Below are 22,199 nucleotides of genomic sequence, written 5' to 3'. Positions count from 1 at the left end.
AGTGTAACATATTACCTTCCTAATACCTTAGTGTTATCAAATGGAAGAAGTCAGAGCAACTCCCAAGTACAGGGTTCCTGGAGACAGAAGAGAAGGAAAAGGAACGGAATAGGAAAGAAAGATGGGGAATATGGGGAAGGAAAGCACCCAAGAAGAACTTGTTCTATATGTCATATTTTTTCCCTTACAGAAGCCTGAAGTTGTGGAAAAGCAGGTGCTTAAAAGAAGATAAAAGGAAGCCAACTCCAATCTGACAGTCCTGGCATTTAAGATGAGGAATACACCTGTGAATGAGACCTAGTCACATCCTCAAATACCTCAGTGCCAAGCAGGACTGGGGCAGAAAAGAATCATGGGAAAGATGATAATTCAATTAATCAACATTTATTAAGTGTCTACTATGTGCTAGGCAGTATACCGGGCAATGGGGACACAAATACCAAAAATAAAACAATTCCTACTCACAAGGAAATGATCAAGAAAATCCGAAAGTGACAGCTTTGAATTTTAATCAGTGTATGAGAAGAATGTTATACAACTAATGTTATGCAACTGAAACAAAGCAGAATTTGGGACACTGACCCTTCTCCCAACAGCTGCAATCCAGTAAAAGTAGCTTTTCCTTATCCATACCTTTATTTCCTAAAAAACAAACTTGTTGACTTTTATTTTTATCCATATTCACCTCCCTTTGCCTCCAACCTCCTTATTCTTTCCTCCTCCCCAAGTTCTTAAGCTCATCTTTTAAACAAGGAAAAACACTTAAGAGAAGCCAATCCATGTAACAACTAGTCTGAAAGTGTATACTTTATTCTATTACTATAATTCTCCACTTCTCTGAGAGGAGGGAGGCCAGAACCCTTTTTTTCTTTCTTTCTTATTAAAAAAAGAATATATTTTACTAATGCCTTTTGTGTTTACAACATAATTGTTTCTGAAAAAAAGCCATTCCTATCTTCTCCAGGTTGAACCCTTTCTTGTGACAAAGAAAAGCGATTAATAAAAAACAAAAACAAAATAAAAAAACCCTAAGCATAGTGACCTCCCTTGTCAATGTTTAGAACATTCTTCCCTAGTTGTCCCCTGCCTTTTTGACATGAGGAGGGAAATAAGCTTCATTTATTCTCTGAGATCATCATTAATTTTTCAGTTAGTAAGAACAATTACTCCTTTTTGTAATTTTCCCCCCTTAGATTCTTGTAGTCATTGAACATATTGTTCTTTGGGTTCTGTTTATTGCATTCTGCATCTATTCATACAGATCTCTTCACTTTCTTGTCACTGTCATAATTTTTGTTGCACAATATTCTATTACATTCATATGCCAATAGGAATCCATTTAGTTTTCCATTATTTGCCACCAAGGGAGTGCTGCTATGAATATTTTGGTATACATTGGACCTTTGTTTCTGTCTTTGATTTCTTGGGACTGGACCCTTATTTTCAAAGCACTTGGATATTCTTTATTTTACTTTATCCTCATATCATTTCCATAAAGTACAGTATGATCAGGATAATCAACCCCATCTTACAGATGAGGCAATTAAGACTCAGAGAAGGTAAGCGACTTGTGCTCATGTGAAAGTCATTGATAACAGAAAGGGTTTGAAACCAAGTATGCTAGCTCTCACATCCAGTTTGAAGCTTATGATGAGAGATAATTGAACATCAAAAATCAATGATATCTACAGAGAATTCTCAAAACTAATTTTAGCTATTAATTGTGAGTTCCTTCTCCAAATTTTTGAGTAGAACTAGGAACCAATATCAAAACTGGCCATCTAGTCTCCTCTCTCTGGTGGAAATACTAACAAGATGGTCATACAGCCTCTCATTTGGATGCCACCTGGATGCACTCACAGTCAGGTAACTGTCAAAGCTGAAAACTGAGAGTCCCCAGTGCTCACTTTGAGATTCCTGAGCCATGTGTCCTGAGATGCCAAGACCAAATGCTTTAGGGCACATCTCCATGACATAGAAGAATAATGCTAAGGGTTGGTAGTTCTTCAGAGACAAGGAATTTAGGACAAGAAATTATTATGACATGTGTTAGTCCAGGAAAAGAAATGAAAGCAAATTCACATAAGCAATACCCTCTAAGTACAAAATGAGTTGACCAAAGCCTAACGAAGCTGGAAGAGATTTTTTAAGAGCTTCCTACCTTTCAGGTAAGCGAATAGCTAAAACATTTAGGAAAGATAATTGTGCCTTTTCAACAGAGATGATCAGAGGACTGGTGTTTTCCAAATGGTATTACAAGCTTTATACTACAAGTGTCCAGAGAAGTCTAGAATCATCACCACCAAAATATAGGGTTTTTAATGGAATTAAATAATTAAATCATGGCTCTTCATTTGTTTCATCTTCTTCCTGCCCACTCTATATTAGTAATTTCACTTTTGCATTGGTTTCCATGTCAACAAGACATGAGTCAAAAGCCATGGAAGTTTTTTTACAAAGTCATGACATGTGCATGTTAAATATGGAGCTAAATTGAAAATTACCAACCTGAAATATAGCCAACTAGAAAAACATTGGGACTAAAACGCCCAAAAGTTCATCGAAGAAATGGACAGTTTTGATAACTTAAAATTGAAAAGCCCCTGCACAAATAAAATCATGCAGGTAATATTAGAGGGGAAACAGTTAATTGGAAAAAATACATGTAGCAAGTTTCTCTGTAGCAAATTTTAACTCTGTTACACACACACACACACACACACACACACACACACACACACACACATGAAACCTCTGCTTTTTCCTGTACATACTAACATGGTCCAAGAGATCTAGTCTACCCAACTAGTACTACATGATGATGGTAATCTGTAGAGTATTGGGCTGGTCAAGTTAGAGATCTAATATCTAAGGTATTATAGGAAATAGGTTCAAAAAAATAAAGGGAAGAGGCACCTCCCAATAAATAAATGACCAAAGGATATGAATAGGCAGTTCTTAAAAAAAAGGAATCTAAGCCATAGGGGGAAATACGTTCAAAATCACTAATAATAAGAAAATGCAAATTAAAACAACTATAAAATACCTTCTCAGATTTGCAAAGATGACTTTAAAAAATGGAAAATGACAATTTTGGAAGGGATGTGGTAGGACAGGTAGACTAATGCACCGCTGGTGGAGCTGAAACTTGGCCTAACCATTCTGGAGAGAATTTGGAAATATACTCCCAAAGTCACTAACCTATAGATATCCTTTAACTGAGAAGTACCACTGCTAGGCACAAACCCCAAAGCAATTAAAGAAGCAAGGAGAGTTTCCATATGTACAGAAATATTTATAGCTACACTTTTTGTCATAGGAAAGAACTTGAAACTAAGAGTCTGCCTGTCAACTGGGGAATGGAAAATTATGGTATGTGAATGCAATGGAATATTATTTTACCATAAGAAATGACAAAAGAGATGGATTCAGAGACACTTGAATGTAAAGAAAGGTGAACTAAACCAGAATATTTTATATATTAACTAAAATACTATAAAGAAAAACAATTTTTAAAACTTCAGAACCCTCATTGATGCAATGACTAACCACTACTCCAAAAGATCCACAGAGGTGAGGGACTAGTGGGGCAGATTGAGAGAAACATTTCTGGACATGACCAACTTGTGGATTTGTTTTGCTTGATGATGTTTATTTGTTTTTTATTTGAAGGGGGTATGATAGAGAAAGAAATTAACACTAGTGATGCCAAAAAGAAAAAGAAAAGAAAGAAAAGATGGTCATTATAGCATTTTCAAAAATGAATAGAAAAGAGGCTCATAAGAAGACACACAAGGAGGACAATTTTGAAACTGTGTTGAAGTTATATTCCTTGTAAAAAATGCAAACTATACATAATTGAGATTCATGATGTCATGTACAATACTCTCTTTCTGTTCTGTGTCAATAGAAATGCCCTTGTTTGATGATGTTTACCAAGTAAAGAATAACAAAAAAAGTTTAAATTTAAAAAAAAAAAGAATTTTTACAACACAGGCAACATTTTAATTGATTTCAGTTCCTCACCATAACAATCACCATGGGATTGAAGATGAATTAGAATAAGCAGAAACTTATTAAATACATAACTAATATGCCACTGAACTCTGCATATATGAATATAAACCAGCAGTTCTGAATTCTGAATGATCAGATTATCCAATTTGTTGCCAGTTTTGGCTTTTAAATAAATTGATAAGCATCTGAAAAAAAGGCCTGTCTACCCAAGCAGCTGGCTTCTTGACCAGTGATTTTCCTAGTATGTTGGATAATTCTGAGAAGTTTCATTCCCCTCCCTATTTTCAAAAGACAAGATATAGTTGCTAAGCATTAATAACACTTTCCCTCTGCATGCTTGGCAGAAAGCACATAGCAATTAGTTGTTCAGCAAAGACTCTAAGGAGAGGGCCTCATCAATAAAAAGTCAGTGTTTGAGACTGGGGCAAATGCCCATTTGGTTCTGGGAATTACTGGTCAGTGAGACAATCTTTGACCTGGGAAGACGGGCCTGCTCTTTGTGAGCTAGGTACTTGGACTTGTTTTTCCAAGTAGTGAAAACAGGTTTATACTCATTTCTCATTGAACTGTCCAACAAAATAGGAGAGCAAAGGCTTAAGTCAGCCGGGCAGAAAATGAGATCCTGAGGTTTGAATAGTTGCTGATGAAAGTTATCTCTGGCTCCTAGGGTTTCTTCAGTGAAGAAGAACACTCAGTTGATAGTCAGTGGGACCCAGGATGAAGTTATACTAATGAGCCACCTGCCATTTCACAGACTTGGGAGAGTCTTGAAACTGGGCTGGAACCTCAGGGCCATTCCAATCTAATCCATATGGGAAATGAATCCTCCAGGTTAATATACTCCAGTAGTCATCCAGACTCTGCTTGATTCAGTCTAAAAAAAGGGAGGGGGAATTCACCTCTTCTTAAGGTAGCCCGTTCCACTTCTGTATTCCTCTAATTCTTAGGAAATTTTTCATGAAATCAAGTTTAAATCTGCCTACTTGCAACCTCCAATCTATTGGTCCTGGTCCTTCTCTTTGGGGTCAGGCAGAACAAGTTACATTTCTCCTACATCATGTAGACTTGAAGGCTGCAATCACAGCCCCCTCTGAGTCTTCTCTTCCTTAAGCTAAACATCCCCAGTTCACCCAACTGATCTTCACATGACAGCACCCCTCACCAATCAGGTTATCCCTTTCTGGACACACCTCAATTCATCACTGTCCCTGAAGTGAACCCAGAGGTGGTTCAAACCAGATAGAGTATAGATATCCTAATTCTGAAAGTTATGCCTCTCTAAGATGATATTAGATTTTTTTGGTTTCCACATGTCATTGCTGATTCTTACTAAATTTGTAGCTCACTAAAACCCTCAGATCTTTTTCTGATAGCTACTGTCTAACCATGCTTCCTCCATACTGTACTTGTAAAGATGATTTATTTTAACCTAAGGGCAAGATTTGAGATTTATCTGTATTGAAATTCACTTCACTGGATTCAGCCCAATCCTCTGGTCTATCACCTAATAGGTCAGCTACCCCTCCCAGCTTGGTGGCACATGCAAATTTCATAAGCATATCAATGTTTTTATCTAAGTCACTGAAAAAAAGGTTACATCACTCAGAAACAACCACAGCTCCCTGGGATACTGCACTGGAGGCTTCCTGCTATGCTGACCCTGAATCATTAACAATTACTTTTGAAGTCCGGTCATTCAAAAATTTTGAATCTATCTAACTATATTATCTTCTCATTCACATATTTCTTTTTGCTACCAAAAATGACATGAAAAACTTAATCAAATATTTGTCTAAAATCTAGGCAAACTCTATCTATAGCATTCCCCTCATCTTTTAATCAGTTTAATAATCTTGTCAAATAAGGAAATAAGGTGAGTGCAGCATGACCTGTTCTGGATCAAGCCAATGCTGACTCTTTGTAATCACTGCTTCCCTTTCTAGATGTTTATTACCCATTTCTTTAATATTCTACTTGAGAATTTTCTCAGGAATTAAAGATAAGCTTAGTGATGCTTACTTTTCTTTTTTTGAAAATGGGGACATTTACCTATCTCTAATCTTATGGAACTTCTCCCATTATTAAACAATCTTTCAAATACTACAGACTATGGAACAGCAATTGCATCTAGGAATTCTTTTAATACTTGAGGCAGAAATTAATCACAACCAGGTGACTTAAATTCATCAAGGGCAACCAGGTGTTTTCTTTTTATCAATTTGGCATCTATTCTTATCTCCACATCATTTTTATTCTGTGCAAAGATCACCCTTACAGAGAAAACAGAAAAAAAAATTAAAAAAACACTGAGCAACTGACTTTTCTCTGTTATCAGTTATCATGCTCCTATCCACCCCAAGCAGAGTTTTGTGCCTTCTTCAAACCTCCTTTTTACTCACAAAATAGCTCTTTTTTTTGTAAATAGCATTTTATTTTTTCCCTCAATTACATGTAAAGACAGCTTTCAACATTCATTTTTCTAAGATTTTGAGCTCCAAATTTTTCTCCCTCCCTTCCTTCCCTGCCCCCTCCCCAAGCAATCTGATATAGGTTATACATGTGCAATCATGGAAATATATTTCCACATTAGTCATGTTGTGAAAGATGAAACAGAACAAAAAGGAAAAGCCACAAAAAAAAGTGAAAATAACATACTTTGATCTGCATTCAGATGCCATAGTTCTTTCTCTGGATGTAGATAGCATTTTCTGTCATGAGTCTCCAAAATAGCTTTAAAAAATCCCCACCCTTTTTGTCTTTGGCTTTCCTCACCAGCCTCAGTTCATTCTGAGCTTCAGCATTCCTGACACTATTTTTATAGGACACTCTTGTATCTATCCTTTGTTACCAGGATTTATTTCTATCTTCTATATTTTCATTTTAAGATTTTAAGTAGCTTGGTAAGTTCCCTGCATATCTACATGGGTTTCTTCATATATTTCAAATTTTCCCTCTTTATTGGACTTGTTTCCTTTTCTGTTCAAAATTTCATTCCGGAGCATCTCCCTCCCTTAAGATGACTTTCCTTGCATAATTTTAGTCCATGAGATACTACCTATGCTTCCCAATCCCTCTGAAATCTACTTTCCCCAAATCCAGGATGCAACTCAAACTATGCCCAGATCTCCCCTTCCTTTCCACCACAAATTCCAGGAGTAAATGGTCACTTCCTTTCCAGGGTTCCGATCAGCTACATCCCAGCAATCCGTTGCTTACTGTTAATAAGTATCGGAATCAAAATATATTGCCCCCTTATTGTTTTCTCAATATTTTTAAAGGATGAAATGATCACTAGAAGCAGTGTCTTTTGGCAGAGAAAGAACTCCAGTAGATTTTTGGTTAAGTGAAGTTCCCCAACACTGCTATATTGTGCTCTACGTCACAGTAGCGATCTGTTTCCCATCCATTTCCGCTTTCTGCCAGATGGTTTATAGTATACATACTCCAATGACAAAATCACTTCTGATTCTCCCTCCACTGACCTTCACCCAAATAGCCTCCACCATGCTTCTCCCCTGTGGTTCCTAGATTTCTTCACATAAGCACATCTTCTTAATTTACAATTTTCCCCCTGTACTCTGTGTGTGTGTGTGTGTGTGTGTGTGTCTGTGTGTCTGTGTGTTTTGGACACACATACAAGGTCATATTCCACTTATGAGTTTCATCCCAACATGCCAACAACATCAATGAGATCAAATTTGCCTCTTTGTGTTAGGAAGGCTAGTCCTAGTTCATAATCTAAACTGTGGGCATCTGTGTATGGCATTTGAGGCCACGGGCTTTACTACTGGCTCCTTTCTTGAATTTTGTCTCTTACGAACTTCTGGGTGTCTCCACTTCTATTCTCTTCTTTCAGTGTAGTTATTCTCTATGCTATCTAGCTTGGCAGTGATACACAGGCAGTCTTCCCTCTCTCTCCTCTATTCTTTTTAAATGTTAAGCTCATTTGATTAGATTTATAAGACACCTAGCAAATACTTTCTCATCAGCCTTTGTTAAGTTTATTATATCCTTGATTTGGAATCTGTTATTCCTTTGTATTTTAAGTGGTGGTCCATTAATCCAAATCCTGTTCTCAGACACCACCTTCTTAGCCATCTGTTTGCTTCCCAAATTAATTTTTCTCTTCTTCATCCCTTATCTTTATTTGTAAAATAGTGAGCAGTAAAGAAAATACAACCTGTATGTATGTGTCTACACAACCTGTCCCTCTGGTCTACTCTTTCTTTCCCAAACTTTCATAATCTTTAGCAATACTTCTTCGGTTCCTTCTGACAATATTATTTGTGCCTTCATGAGTCACCAGAAGTGGTTATCAGTCAACTATTCTGATAATTTTAGAGAGGTTCTCTGTAACATCATGCATAAATGCCTGCAAAGACAACAGACTACTGTCACCATCAGGTCAACAAAGAGATGCCTTGGTACCCCTGAACAGGGAATGGCCATAAACTATTCCTCTTCAATTCTTCCTCGGATCCTCAAAGGATGATCTCCCATCTGACAGCCTAGACGGTTCTGGTAGAGCATTCTTCTGAGGGCAAGAAGCTTCTTCCACCTCGGAGCATCCAGCTCCTACTCCCTCCTCATCAGGAAGAGTCTCAAATATGGTTAGTTTTTTAGTTCTAATTGTGCAGCTGTCCTTTCCCTTCCTTGCCTCCCCCCAATAAAGCCCTGCTTCTCTTTCCCTTAGCAACACTTCATTGTCTTGAACAACTTGGGAAGGTGCTCAGACATTCGTTAAGTCCCTTCATCTTCCCCCCCAGGAGGGAGGACAACCTACACTTGGAAAACAGATTGTTAACAGTCACTTGGTTGTGGCAGAAATATAATCATCATAAACTCAATGCAAGTCACAGCAAGATTTCTTGTTTTCCAAAGTGGTTAAGATTTTCCCTTATTTTTTAATTACTTATACACGTTTATATCAGGTTGTGGACCATGCCTGGAATTCTCTCTCCTTACCTACACCTTTGGTTTCCTTGACTTCTTTTAAGATAGCACAAATCTTACCTTTTGCAGAAGGCTTTTCCTGGTCCCCTCAATTGCTATCCCCTTGACCCATTATTACCTCCCACCCACTTGTATATACCTATCTTGTATATACTTAGTTACCTCCATTAGAATGTGAGCTACTCAAAGGCAGTGACTTTTCTTTGTACCTCCAGCAATCATCACCATGCCTGGCACACAGAAGGTGCTTAGCAAATACTTGCTGATCGATTGATAGTTCTTAATGTTTATGTGTTGTCTTCTGTTAGAATGTAAGCTCCTTTTATTTGTATTTGTATTCCCAATGCTTAGCACCAAGTGCCAGGCACACAGTAAACTTTACTAAATGTGCCTTTTTGATTGCCTGATCAATTTCAAGATCTGTTTAAGCTAACAGCCTTAAAACAACAACAACAAAATCAACACAAAAACCTATTTTCCATTCGTTAATAAAAGCAGGTGAGAGGAGGACAGCATAAGCTACTGACTTGGGAGAAAGATATCATGGATTGTAGTTGTGATCTCATAACTGACAATGTGTGGCTCTGAATATGCCAGTTGACCCCAAAATAATAAAGTGCAGGGGGGAGGGACAGAGAGGAAAAAGGAGCAAGCACACTACTCAGGTACACCTCTCACTTCTCCCCAACACTCCTTCAAGAAACTCTAACTGCAAATCATGATTCCATTCCCTGAGAGTTTCTGCCAGTTCCAATTCTCAGAATTGGAAATGCTGCTACCAGCTTCTGTTAGAGTGCACTCTCAAGAACACGTTATGTTGAACAAAATGTCATTCCATGCAGGAGTCTGTGCTAATTATAATGCCAGGCTTCCCATTTAGATTCTCAGAATTAAAGGAGAATATCACAATGTTTCTGAACCCTTTCAAATAAACCAGAAGCATCTTCAAACTTAACTTGTCAGATGCGCAAAGCACTGGATTGTTGTGACTCCATGATGGTGCCTTTGTTCTAAACCCATCTCACTCAGCCCAGGTGGCCTTTGACTACTGAAACTGAAGCACATACTCTTTCCCAACCTTGAGTTCCTTTTCAGGGCTGGAAATCTGTGACTTTGCAGGGTTTGGGTTCTTAACTTTTTGTGTGTTAGGGATGCCTCTAGCAGTTTAGTACAGATCTCTTCTCTGAACAACATTTTAAATACATAAAATAAAATACACATGATTACAAAGGAAATAAATTCTATTGAAACACTTATTAAAATATTTTTTTAAATGAGATCATGGACTTCTGGTGAAGAACTCCTGCTTTTAGGGAGAGACAACTGATATTTGTCAGGAGGAGCTGCTATTGATGGATTCCTAAGACAATATGTAGGTACTTCAAGAATCTCCAAAGACTTTGTTTCCGTCTCACAGTCTTTCCTGCTCCTTCTGGCAACTGCTCACTCCACCAACCCATACACCTTATGTCCTTGCTTCCCTCCTGGGCTGCTCCAACTCCACAACGTCAGCTATGGGAGTGGAGCCATCAGGTGACCTCCAAATGAAAAGGTGTAATGTACTGTAGTTCTTCTGATAGGTATGCAACAGGGAAGGGGCTGGTGACCAGTTGGGTCGTGTGCCTGGGTTGGAGTGATTGTGAGCATCAATGTGGAAATCAGATATGAGGCTGGATTTCCTGCAGCTAAAGTTTGCTAGTTAAATCAAAAACAATCCTGGAGGGATATTCACACCCACAGAGTTTCTTCCAAATTTTAAAATTTAATGCAGTAGCCTTTGAGGAAGAAAAAAGAACTTCTGGAGAGGTAACTGCCTCTAGTTACCAGCCTCCACAAGGAGAAGCGGAAGTGACAAAATATCAAGTCAAGTCAACAAGAATTTATTAAGCACCTACTATATGCTAAATGCTGGGGATACAAAAACAAAACAAAACAAAACACAGCCTCTACCCTCAAAGAGCTCATGAGAGAGAGGGACAGCATGAAAACAACTCTACACAAAAGAAACATACAGGATAAATTAGAGACAATCCCAGAGTGATTTCACACTTTAGGAGATATTCTGTTTGCTCCTTCATAAAAGGTCAGTCTATGTCTTAATGGATTGGGTCACTGAGAACACTTCTCCCTTCTCAGCTTGCTGAGAGTCAGAGTAGCGGACAGCAGGGGCTGGCAGGGGCTAGGTAGAGGACATGGTGATTCTGCCAGCTTCCCCTGATGCATAAGTACAATAAAAGAGTATCCCACTTGAACCTGGATCTGAACTAATAAAAACTCCATAATCCATTCCTGCTTATTGGCTCATTCTCCTGCTTCTGATTTCTTCCCATTTCTATTGATAGAAGTGCTTTTTTCCTCCAAGTCACGCAGGCTGATAACCTTGCAGACACTTTTGGCTCTTTCGTCTCCGTCATAAGCACTTGGTTGTCAAGTTCCATAATTTCTACCTCATAGCACCTCTCACATCCAGTTCTGCTCTCTATTCCTACTGCTAGTTCAGCCCTTCCCTCTTCATGCCTCCCCACTGTACTGTCCTCCAAACCGGTAAGCCTGCCTACAGTCCAATTCCTCCACATGACTATCCTAGTAACTTTCCTAATGACCTTTGTGCTCTACAAGCATTTTACTTGATTCCATTGCCAGTAAGAACGGTGGTTGTCTGCAGTATTGTGGCCTTGGGACTTAGGGGCCTCATTTCTCTTTCTGTAGTTTTATGGCATTTTTCTCCTAGCAAAATAAAGTTCACACGTATGCCTCCCTCTGTCACTATCTTGAGGCTCTCACTTGATCAGAGTCCAGAAGAGAAAGATGTCTAAAGAATTCAATGGCTTTTGGTGATAGAGAATTTTCTAGGGGAGGGTGAATTAGGATGATAAAACTAACAGTGTAGGGGAACTGCAAGACTAATGAAATTATTAATAATGATAATGACAGCCAGCATTTATAAAGCACTATATGGTTTACAAAGTCCTTTGCAACTATTATCTAATTTTATCCTTACAACAATCCTGGGAGGTAAGTGCTATTATTCTTCCCATTTTTGTAGATGAGAAAACTGAGGAAGACAGATATTAAGTGACTTGCCCAAGGTCACACAGCTAAAAAGGCAGGATTTGAACTCAACCCTTCCTTACTCCATGCTCAGTGCTCTATCCATCGCACCAAAAGGCAACATGAACCTGCATTTCACCATTGAGACACTTAACACTGAAACATCAATAGATATTTATGGAGAAGGTTCCACTTTCCCTCCTTAACCTGTATCTAAATAAGCTCTGCTTTAATCACTCAAAATCCAAATTGCCTCTAGCAGAAAGGAAATCTTATAAGTGTAAAGGACTAAAAACCCATGGCTTTCAGATCCTGACAACAAAATTATATCTGATTAAGAGCTTAAGAATTTCTTTCAAAAACACAATATACAGTCTCCTAGGAACAGAAGGCTAAGACAATCCGAACAATTAAAACTAAATGCCTTGCTCTTCTGAGGGCATACAAGTAGTCCTCCATGTCTCTTTTTTTGCCATAGTGACCAACGATAAAATGAACTTGTCCTCAATCCAAGGTAAAAAAAAAAATGAAGATTTTGTTTTATATAAGTCCCTGTTCTGTCGAACATCTAACTCATAGGGGTCCCTGCAAAAAAGGCAACAAAGGATTGTCTATGCTCTTCCTAAATAACATCTCTTTCCTAAAAATTAATACAGTTTATAACATCTTTTCCCCCATCCTTGTTGCTGTCATACACACATTACATATTATATGTTGTAGATGTATTATACATATACACACATACACACATACATATACCCAGGTCATTCTTCTCCCAAAGATAGATAGATGTGTATATGTGTATGTGTACATGTACATGTACATATACACACATGTATATGTTAGTATTTTATTTAATTTTTGCTATTGTCTATCTTAATAGAATGTAAGCTTGTTGAGGGCAGGAACTATTTTAATTTTTGTCTTTCTATCTCCTGGGTCTGTATTAAACATAGTACTTAGTAACCGATAAATGCTTAATGAATTAAATTGAATCAACAAGCATTTCAAACATTCAAATGAATTGAATTCCCCAATGATGTTGACACCTGGCTTGTAGTCTTTCTTCCCAACTACCATCCTCCATAGTTTCAATATTTATGGTCAACTCCTCTTACACGATGACTTCACAATTTCTCAGCCTTCTTAGCTCCAACCCACTACCTCCTTTTCAATCCCATTTTTACCTATATACTATGATAGTCACATTTTATACTACAGTATCACACAGAACCGTACCTCTTTTAAGGCTCTAAACTTCAAGATGACACTCTTACCCCAACCATCTCTCCTTCCACCTCTTTTCCTCTCTTGACAGTATGTTTTCTTTTTGTCTTTATTGTGAACGCTGATCCTCTGATAACCATTTCTGATTCTTTCAGTCTATTTCCTCTTCCCCTCTTTCTGGTTTTACTTGTCTCTTCTTGTCTCTTTACTTTCCTAGATGGCCTCACCACTCTGATCTTTCATCATTCCCAACCAGCTTATCTTCAATCATGAGTAACTCCTGCCATTCATTTTTTCAGCTCCTGCTGAGTTTCCCTAGAGAATGTCATGAAATTGAATTTATTTTACCTACTCTAATACTATCCTATATAACTTTAGGTAGGTCCTCACTGTTCAATTCTATTCGTTGATTTCCTTATTATTCTCCATAGTGACTCTTCCAAAATTTTCCTCTTACCTCAATATCTCAACTACCCCGTGTCTCCCAAACATGGTGACATTGTGTACTATTTGCTACATGTTATACTAAAGCCATACAACGGGAATTCACAGAATTTGAGTTGAAAGGGATCTCAGATGCTATCTAGTCCAACGTGTACCTGACCAAAAATCCCATTTGTCATGGGTTGACAAGTGGTCATCTTGCTTTCAGCCTGAAAACCTCTAGGGAGGAGGAAGGAATTCACTCCTTCCCCAGAGGCCGCCCATTCCATTTGGGAATAGCTATAACGGTTAGGAAGATTTTCTTTACAAGACAAAAAAAAAAATGTGATCCCACGCAACTTTCACTCATGGCTCTCGCTTCTTATACTGCTATCTCTGGCCAACAGTAAGAAATAGGTTTAAACCACCTTCAGATCCTTGAAGACAGCAATCATGTGCATACTATATCTTCTCATCTCTAAGTTCAATATGCTCATCTCCTTCAAATGATCTTCATATGCCATGATACAAGTTAAGGTTCAAACACTTCAGCCTCATATTTACCCCAGTGTGGTGTCATCCTATATTTTTTAGCCTTAGGTGGTGGAACGGATGGAGTACTAGAAGTCAGAAGACTTAAGTTCAAATCTCTCCTCAGAGACTTCCTAGATATGTGACCCTGGGCAAGTTGCTTAACTTCTGTTTGCTTCAATTTTCTCAACTGTAAAATGAGGATAATCATAACGTCTACCTCCCAGGGTTGCTGTGATGATCAAAAGTGCTTAGAACAGTGCCTGGCATATGGTAGGTACTTCATGTTTGTTCCCTTCTCTTTCTCTCCCTCCTTATCTCATATTATTCCCCTCATGTGCTCCAAATTGGATTACTTTATGTTCTAAGAACATACCCTGTCATTTTTCCATCTCCAAGCTTCTGCTCATGCCATGTTTAATATTTGAAATGTCTTTCCTTGCCCACTCTTTAGCTGCTGAATTCCTGCCCATTTTTTAAAGCCCAACTCATATATCATTTTCTCCAGAAAGCCTTTCTTTTCTGGACCTTCCCATCTGTTTATGACTTTTTCTTCATTAGAAATCACATGACACTTTATGTATGTGTTATCGTTATGCCTATGTCCTATCTCCCTACTGGACCATAAGCTCCATAAGGGCAGATAATAACATGTAGGGCACAAACACCAACCTATAGTGATAACTGGAATGTTCCCTACCCTTATATCTGCCTACCGAAATCCTATGTTTTGAGGTCAAACTCAAATGTAACTTCCTCTACTAAATCTCATCTAATCACTCCAGTTAAGTGATCTCCCAAACCTTTTGTACTCTGGCCATTCTTTGTATTATGATTACTTCTTTACATCTTATCTCACCAGTCAGACTGTGAGCTTCATGAGACAGGAACTGTCTTATTCATTTTTGTATTCTCTTTCAGGGCCTAATACATTCCTGTTAGCATTTGTAAACCTATCTTCCTAGCCTCGTTGGCCATTCCTCCCCCTCCTGTACTCTGAAGTTCAGTCAAACTGGCCTTCACTTTATCCCTCTTATGTGATATTCTCCCATTCTGTGGCTTGGCACAGGCCTCCCCCATGACTAGATAGCCCTTCCCCCTCCTCCCTACCTAACAGATGGAGCTCAAGTACCACCTTCTACATGAAGCCTTCACCGATCCCTCCAATTGCTGGTGTCCTCCCACCCAAACTACCTTTATTTAACTACTTTGTATTTATTTGTGTTTCTTCTCCTTTTATTTCTTCTGTATATACTTACATAAGTACTTGTCTCTCCCACTAGAACATAAGATCCTTGCTAGCAGGGATCGCTTCATTCTTTGTATCTGTATCCCCTGGGGCTCAGATGCTTAAAAAAATACTTGTTTGATTCATTCATTCGACAAATATTTATTGCATCTACCGTGTGCAAAGTACTATGCTAAACACTGAGGGTATCTAGCGCAGCCCAAAAAGCAAGAAAGAGCCATCATCCTCATGGAGTTTCCAGTCTAGCAGGGAAATATGTATACACCAATTCAAAATATAATATTGAATAAGTGCAACTGAGAATTGCAGATAGTGGGTGCTCAATACATACTGTACCAATGATGATGATGAACATAAATAAGAAGAGAAGGATATCACATGTTGTACTGAGAGATTTTTGTCATTTACAAAATATACCGTGATGTTAACATCAAACATCATCATCATATTTTTCAAACACTCTCACAATGGGTTATGAGTCTGTATACTCTTCTTCTAAAGCAGGTGTTCTTAACCTGGGGTACCTGAACTTGCTTTTTAAATACTTTGAAACCATTTCAGTATAAATGATTTCCTTTGTAATCCTATATATTTTATTTTAAGCATTTAAAAAATATTTCTTTGAAAAGGGGATATAGGCTTTACCAAAGATAGGGAAGGGAATAAACATCTACATAGCACTTACTATGTGCCAAGCCTTATGCTAAGAACTTTACAATTATTATCTTATTTTATCTTCACAACACCCCTGGGAGGTAGGTGCAATCATTTACCCCATTTTACAGACATGGAAACTGAGGCAAACAGAGATTAAGTGACTTGCTCAGGGCCATACAGCTAGTAAGACTCTGAGGCCAGATTTGAAATCATGTTTCCAGGCCCTGGGCTCTATTCACTGTACCACCAGGCTGAAGAGGTCCAGGACACAAAAATGATTAAGAATCCCTGATCAAAAGGGATATTTGTACTGTTAGATGTGTACCATTTATACATGAAGGAACCATAGTTAATCAGAAGGATTAACTCTTCCACCATAAAGCACCCAGAATTTGTATGTTTAAGATATAAGGGGTATATCCCTCTTACTCCAGCTCCCTCAGAAACCCATGTCTTCTAGGGAGACACAGCATTCACAAAGTCTGTACCCCCCTTTCCAAGCTTTTGTTACAAAATGTCACCAGGACACATGAAATCAAGGCAGCAAAGGAAAGAAACTTCAAAAACCAGCTGTCTCTTTAGGTACTGTGAAGAGTATAACTTAAATCACAGAACTTTGAGGGGAAAGTCAAAGCCCCAGTTAAATTTTTAATAAACTAAAAAAAAAATAATAATGTTAAAGAACAGCCTGAAAGGTATGTTAGTAAAAGGACAGGCCCTCGGAATGGGATTCAACAAAGGGCAGCAACAACAGTCTTTGAGTTAGTCTCTGGAGAATTCTGTGGCCATTTCCCAAGTGACTTCTCTTCTTATTAAGCCCAAGGTGGAAGATGAAGAAACTTCAACAGTAAAGGCGAAAGCTATAGAGAGACCTCCTGGGAAATTTCCCGTCACACCTCTAAGACAAAAGAGTAGCACCTTCTTTCTGTCCTCTGGTTTTTTGTCTCTTACTATGGTTACTATAATTGCAGTGGAAGAATAGGGGTTGGAGTGAGTGGGGAAGGGACAGGGAGAGGAGAGATGTCTACCTCATCCTCAGGTCGCTTTGGGCCACCTGGCTAGTGTTCTAAGCAACACTGTCATCTGGATCTCCACAGAGATGCAAATTCTAGCTTTTGCAACCTGGCTTCTTGATCTCATCATTGCCCTGAAACCATTCTCTCCAAAGTTACCCATGAGCCCGTAATTGTAAAATCTAACGGCCTTCTCTCAGTCCTCCCCCTTGATCTCTCGGAAGCCCTGCCACTGCCGGCTGCCCCCTCCTCCTGGATACCTTCTTATCCCTGGGTTTGCGTGACACTGCTCGTGTTGACTTTCCTTCCATCTGCCCTTCTGTCTCCTTTGCAAGATCAATCAATTAATCAATGACTATTAACTGCCCACACTGTGCCAGGGATGTAAATACAAAAATGAAGCTGTCTTTGACCTCCAGGAGCTTATTCTAGTGAGAGGAAACTGCATTTACACGAAGGACACATAGAATAAAGGATAGGGAGAGGGGTTGGATCTGTGATTTTATTTGTATAGGGAATTTCCAGGTGAGGAAACTCCCTCTACTGATATAGGTCAGCATGTTTTTTACAACTTAATAGTCTTAGAGAACTGCTCAGAGAGATGAAAAGTGACTTGTTCAGGAGTGCACAGTTTGTGTCAGAGGGGGACTTGAACCCAGGTCTTCCTGCATATTCACATGCAATACTGCCCTTTTTAAACAGAATATATACAAAATAAATACAAGTCAACGAGGCAGCAGGCGCTGGGGGGAATTAGGAAAGCCATTATGTAAAAAGTGGTGCTTCTAAGCTGAGTAATGAAAGAAACAAGAGACCCCAAGAGATAGAGAGAAGGAGAGAGCATATTTCAGGGAACAGGGAAACCACAGCGAAGACTGATAAAGATGGAAGATGAAGTGTTGCACGAGGAACAGCAGGAAGAACAGTTTGGATGCAGTGCAGGTTGTGAAGGAGTCACCATTCATGCTATATCCTCTATTGTGGGCATGTAGTGCAAGGCTCTTTCCTGGGTCCTTTCTTTCTGTTTTGGTGAGCATCTCATCTTCCTTGGGTTTAATGATCACATCTATGCAGTTGAATACCAAATCTATATATTCAATTGGTCCTGGTCTCTCTCATGAGTTCCCAAACCACAATCCCTTAGATATTTTGTACTCTATAAACATCTCAAACTCAATGCCCAAAACTAAACTCATCATCTTTTCCTCTAAACCCTGCTCTCTTCTCCTCTATTTCTGCCAAGGGTATCACCAATCCAGTAGCTTCATAACTTTTATCATTCCTCACTCTAGATATCCAATCAGTCATCAAGTCTTGTTGATTTCAGCTGCACACCTCTCCTATGATGGCCTCTTCTTTCTATTCATACAGCCAACACCCTCACCCAACCCCTCATCACTTTTCACCTGGACTACTGCAATAGCGTCCTAGATGATATCCCTGCCTCCCGTCTTTTCCAATCCATCTGTCAACCAGCTCTCAAAGTGATACTTCTTTTTTTGCTTTCGAAGTGTTATTTCTAAAATATACTTCTAGCCATGTCACTCCCCTATTCTAATGACTTCCTCCATGACCTCTGGGGTCAAATATTAACTGCCTTTGTTTGGTATTCAAAGTCCTTCATAATCTGGTCCCAAACAATCTTTCCAATCTTGTTACATATTATTCCCCTTTACAAATCAGTCAAACTGGCTTTCTTGCCTTTTCTAATACATGAGAATCCATCTCCTTTCTATGGGCCTTCACACAGTCTCTCTCTCATGTTTGGAAAATGCTTTCTCTTTACCTGCTTCTTAAAATCCCTAGCTTCCTTCAAATAGGTAAAGCACCATCCCTTCTATATGGAACCTTTCATGATCTGTCCACTGTCCCCAGTTGCCAGTGCCTTCTCCATCATCATCTTATACTTATATATGTACTCTATGTGTGTATAGACATATATATACACACACATGTATATATACATACATACATACTTATATATAAGTATATGTGTGTATACATATATATACACACATATATACACACTATATATGTACATGGTGTCCCCAGAGGGTTCATTTCTCTCTGTATTCCCACCACCTTTAGTGCCCACAGACACTGAAGGAATGCTTGTTGATTAATGGATTGATGGGAACACTCAGAGAGAAAATAAGGTCTGAAAGGCTAAGGAAGGGGCACTTTTTGACTCCCTAGTGACAGATGCTCTAAAGATATCTAAATCTGGGATTGTTCCGTATTGTTATCTTCAGCCTTATTCTTAATCCAAACTCGCATAAGAACTAAATAATCTCTCTTCATTAATCATCCTGACGCTCCCCAGCCATTATGCAAAAACCAGCTCAGGAAATAAATGCCAGATGCATACACTGAAAGGCAATACACATATGGCAGCCATGCTAAGGCTAATCACAATCATGAAAGCTCTAAGGGATATATAATTATTGCAACCCAGACAGCAAAACCTAGGGCCACAATCTGTTGTGGTTGTTTTCTTCATTCCAGTGGGAAGAGAGAATTACCAGCTCAAGTAAGCATGTCTGTCCTATTCTTCTCTAGATCTCTTGGCTGGCTTCATTACTCTTTGAATTCCAATTCCTAGGTCTTAATTAGCATTCAATAGGGAACAAGAGGCCCTGACCCCCTGTGACTGAAGTGTTGCCAAAATGGGAGAAAGTTGACCAATATTCTACTAGCTCTATTATCTCATCAATTATGGGCACTCCTACCAAAGATGTGATCCATGCCTGCCCATCCTATGAAATTCTTGTCTATGTCTACCCAAAAATCTGCCATAAGGGAGATGGTATGTATGGACGGACCACCAATTGTACTTAGTTCTCTTGACACTGTGTGGCTACCAATGGATCCTTCACCCTCACTGTTTGATCAGCTGATCTTTTTTTCTGGTCATACATTTCTTTGATGTCACCCTATACACCACTACTTCCACGTAATTACTCATTTCCAATGTGCTGCAATATGCCCATCATACTCTTCTTCATTGCTCTTTTGGTGACTATCAAGTTTAATTTTTCAAAGACTGATAGATTTTATAACTTTTACCTATATAACACCACTGGAAGAATATTGGTGCTAAAAATATGGACCTGAGTTTCAGAAAGAAGGCTGTAGTCATATAGAATACCTGCATGATTTTTCAAAAGTGATCCAGCTCACATTCATCCTCTTACTCAACTCTAGTCTAGTTCGCTATCACCAATATCTGTCCAGATTTATGAACCAATGGATCAATATTTTAGTTGTACATCCAAATGTACTTCCTGGGCTAAATAGTATAAAAAAGCAGAAGCTTATTTATGTCACTGGGGAATACACAATTGAGCGTGTTTGTATCTTTTAAGGTTTAAGTTTTAATTTTTCTTGAGGGTCATAATGATAATAATAGTAGCTAGCATTCATATAGTGCTTTAAGGTTTGCAAAATGCTTTACAAATACCTCTTTTTATCTTCATAACAACCTTACAGGTAGGGTGCTATCATTATCCCCATTTTATAGATGAGAAAACTGAGAATGGGAAAGGTTAAGTGACATGCCCAGTCACATAACTAGTAAGTGTTTGACAGATTTCGAACTCAGGTCTTCCTGATTCCAAGCCCAGTCCTCTGTGCAACACTGCACCAATTAGGTACCTCTAGGCATCGATGAGATAAGAAAGGGACCATCATAAGCACATTACAGATGAGACTATATCCTAGAGAAGCTAATAGCTCTCTATGTGCTCCCACAGCTAGGTGGGAGACAGCAGACCTAGAATTAGAAAACCACTTCTTCTGATACCCATCTCAGTGCCTCACCTTACATGGAAGAAAGGTCCTTCTGGCATGGGGTAGCACCAAAGGCTGATGCCTGAGGTTACAAAAGGGCAGCTTCTTACCTGGAATGTTATGGACTGTTATGGCTAAAATGAGCAGCAGGATTCGTCTCCAGCTATTGCTGCCCTGCTTTCCTCTGTTCTCTCTGGGAGGCCGGGAGGATGCAGAGTCATCAGACATGCCGGTAGTGGTCACTTTCTTCCTAGGGTAAGCTTCTCCATTCTCACTCTTGTCTGCGGAGAACAGAAGGGCCAAGAGAGAGGTCAGATTGAAAATGAGCATGGCTGTACTCTCTCCAAACAACAGTAGGAAGAGGTTAAGGGGAATCTGAAGGAAGGAAGAAGGGAAAATGTTCTATTTCTATTCTATTTTCTTCTTTCCTAAGAACCTTACATTTATTGATGTAATCATTTCTGTAAGCAAAAATGTTTATCCAGTCCCTATTTTTTATTCAATATTGTATAAAGAGAATAGACTATTCTTCCACCCAAAAGCATTTATCATTTCTTTCAGTGTGGACAATCGCTAGAAGCAGGGAAGTTAATGATGATGATGACAGTTAGTATTTATATAGTGTTTTAAGGTTTGCAAAGTGCTTTACAAATATTAACTCATTTTATACTTAACAATTCTGGGAAGTAGGTGCTATTATTAGTCTCATTTTACAGATGAGGAAACTGAGGGAGAGATCGAAGTGATTAGCCCAGGGTCACATAGCTATTAAATGTCTCAGGCCTTCCTGATTCCAAGCCCAGAGCTTTATCGCTGCACCATCTTGCTGCCTAAATTTCATCAATCAATCCACAGGCTGCTAAGTCAGGCCCAAGAGGACCCTTGGGATTCTTTCCAACAGGAGAGATATAATCTATAACTATAAACTGGATGGCATCTCAGCCCCAACTGAGAATAGGAAAAATATTGCAGTAAGAGGCAAAAGACCTGGTTTTTAGTCCCATCTTGGTCATTTATTAGTATTTTAACTTTGGGCAGGTTACTTAATGTGACTTGACTGTGTCCCAGTTTCCTCAGCTATAAAATGGAGTTCATAATACTACACTTTCATGTTTCTGCCTCCCCAGGTTGAGGGATCCAGCGGTCACTCGTTCATCCATCCATTCTTCCACTCTTTCATTGAACAACCATTTATGAAGCACTTACAATGTGCCAACCAGTCTGGGAAGTATGTGTATGTGAGGGGGGTGGTTTACAAAGACCAGAGCTGATATTTCTATAGCACTTCA

At 38.9% G+C, this 22,199-nt stretch overlaps 1 protein-coding gene across 3 annotated transcripts in view; it reads right to left on the bottom strand.

The window, feature by feature from the left end:
* Positions 1-22,199, bottom strand: part of SLC39A11 (solute carrier family 39 member 11) — a 496,966-nt gene that overhangs the window by 190,206 nt on the left and 284,561 nt on the right. For all 3 annotated transcript variants that reach the window (XM_027873289.1, XM_027873287.1, XM_027873288.1), the window contains exon 6: positions 21,021-21,191. In XM_027873289.1, coding sequence (XP_027729090.1) covers positions 21,021-21,191 — 171 coding nt within the window. The remainder of the gene's footprint in view (positions 1-21,020; positions 21,192-22,199) is intronic.

Source organism: Vombatus ursinus, unplaced genomic scaffold, assembly GCF_900497805.2.
Source record: "Vombatus ursinus unplaced genomic scaffold, bare-nosed wombat genome assembly UNPS02014801.1, whole genome shotgun sequence".
In the NCBI taxonomy this organism is placed as follows: domain Eukaryota; kingdom Metazoa; phylum Chordata; class Mammalia; order Diprotodontia; family Vombatidae; genus Vombatus; species Vombatus ursinus.
The sequence above is the reverse complement of the archived record's forward strand: the minus strand, read 5'-3'. Positions and strand labels throughout refer to the sequence as shown.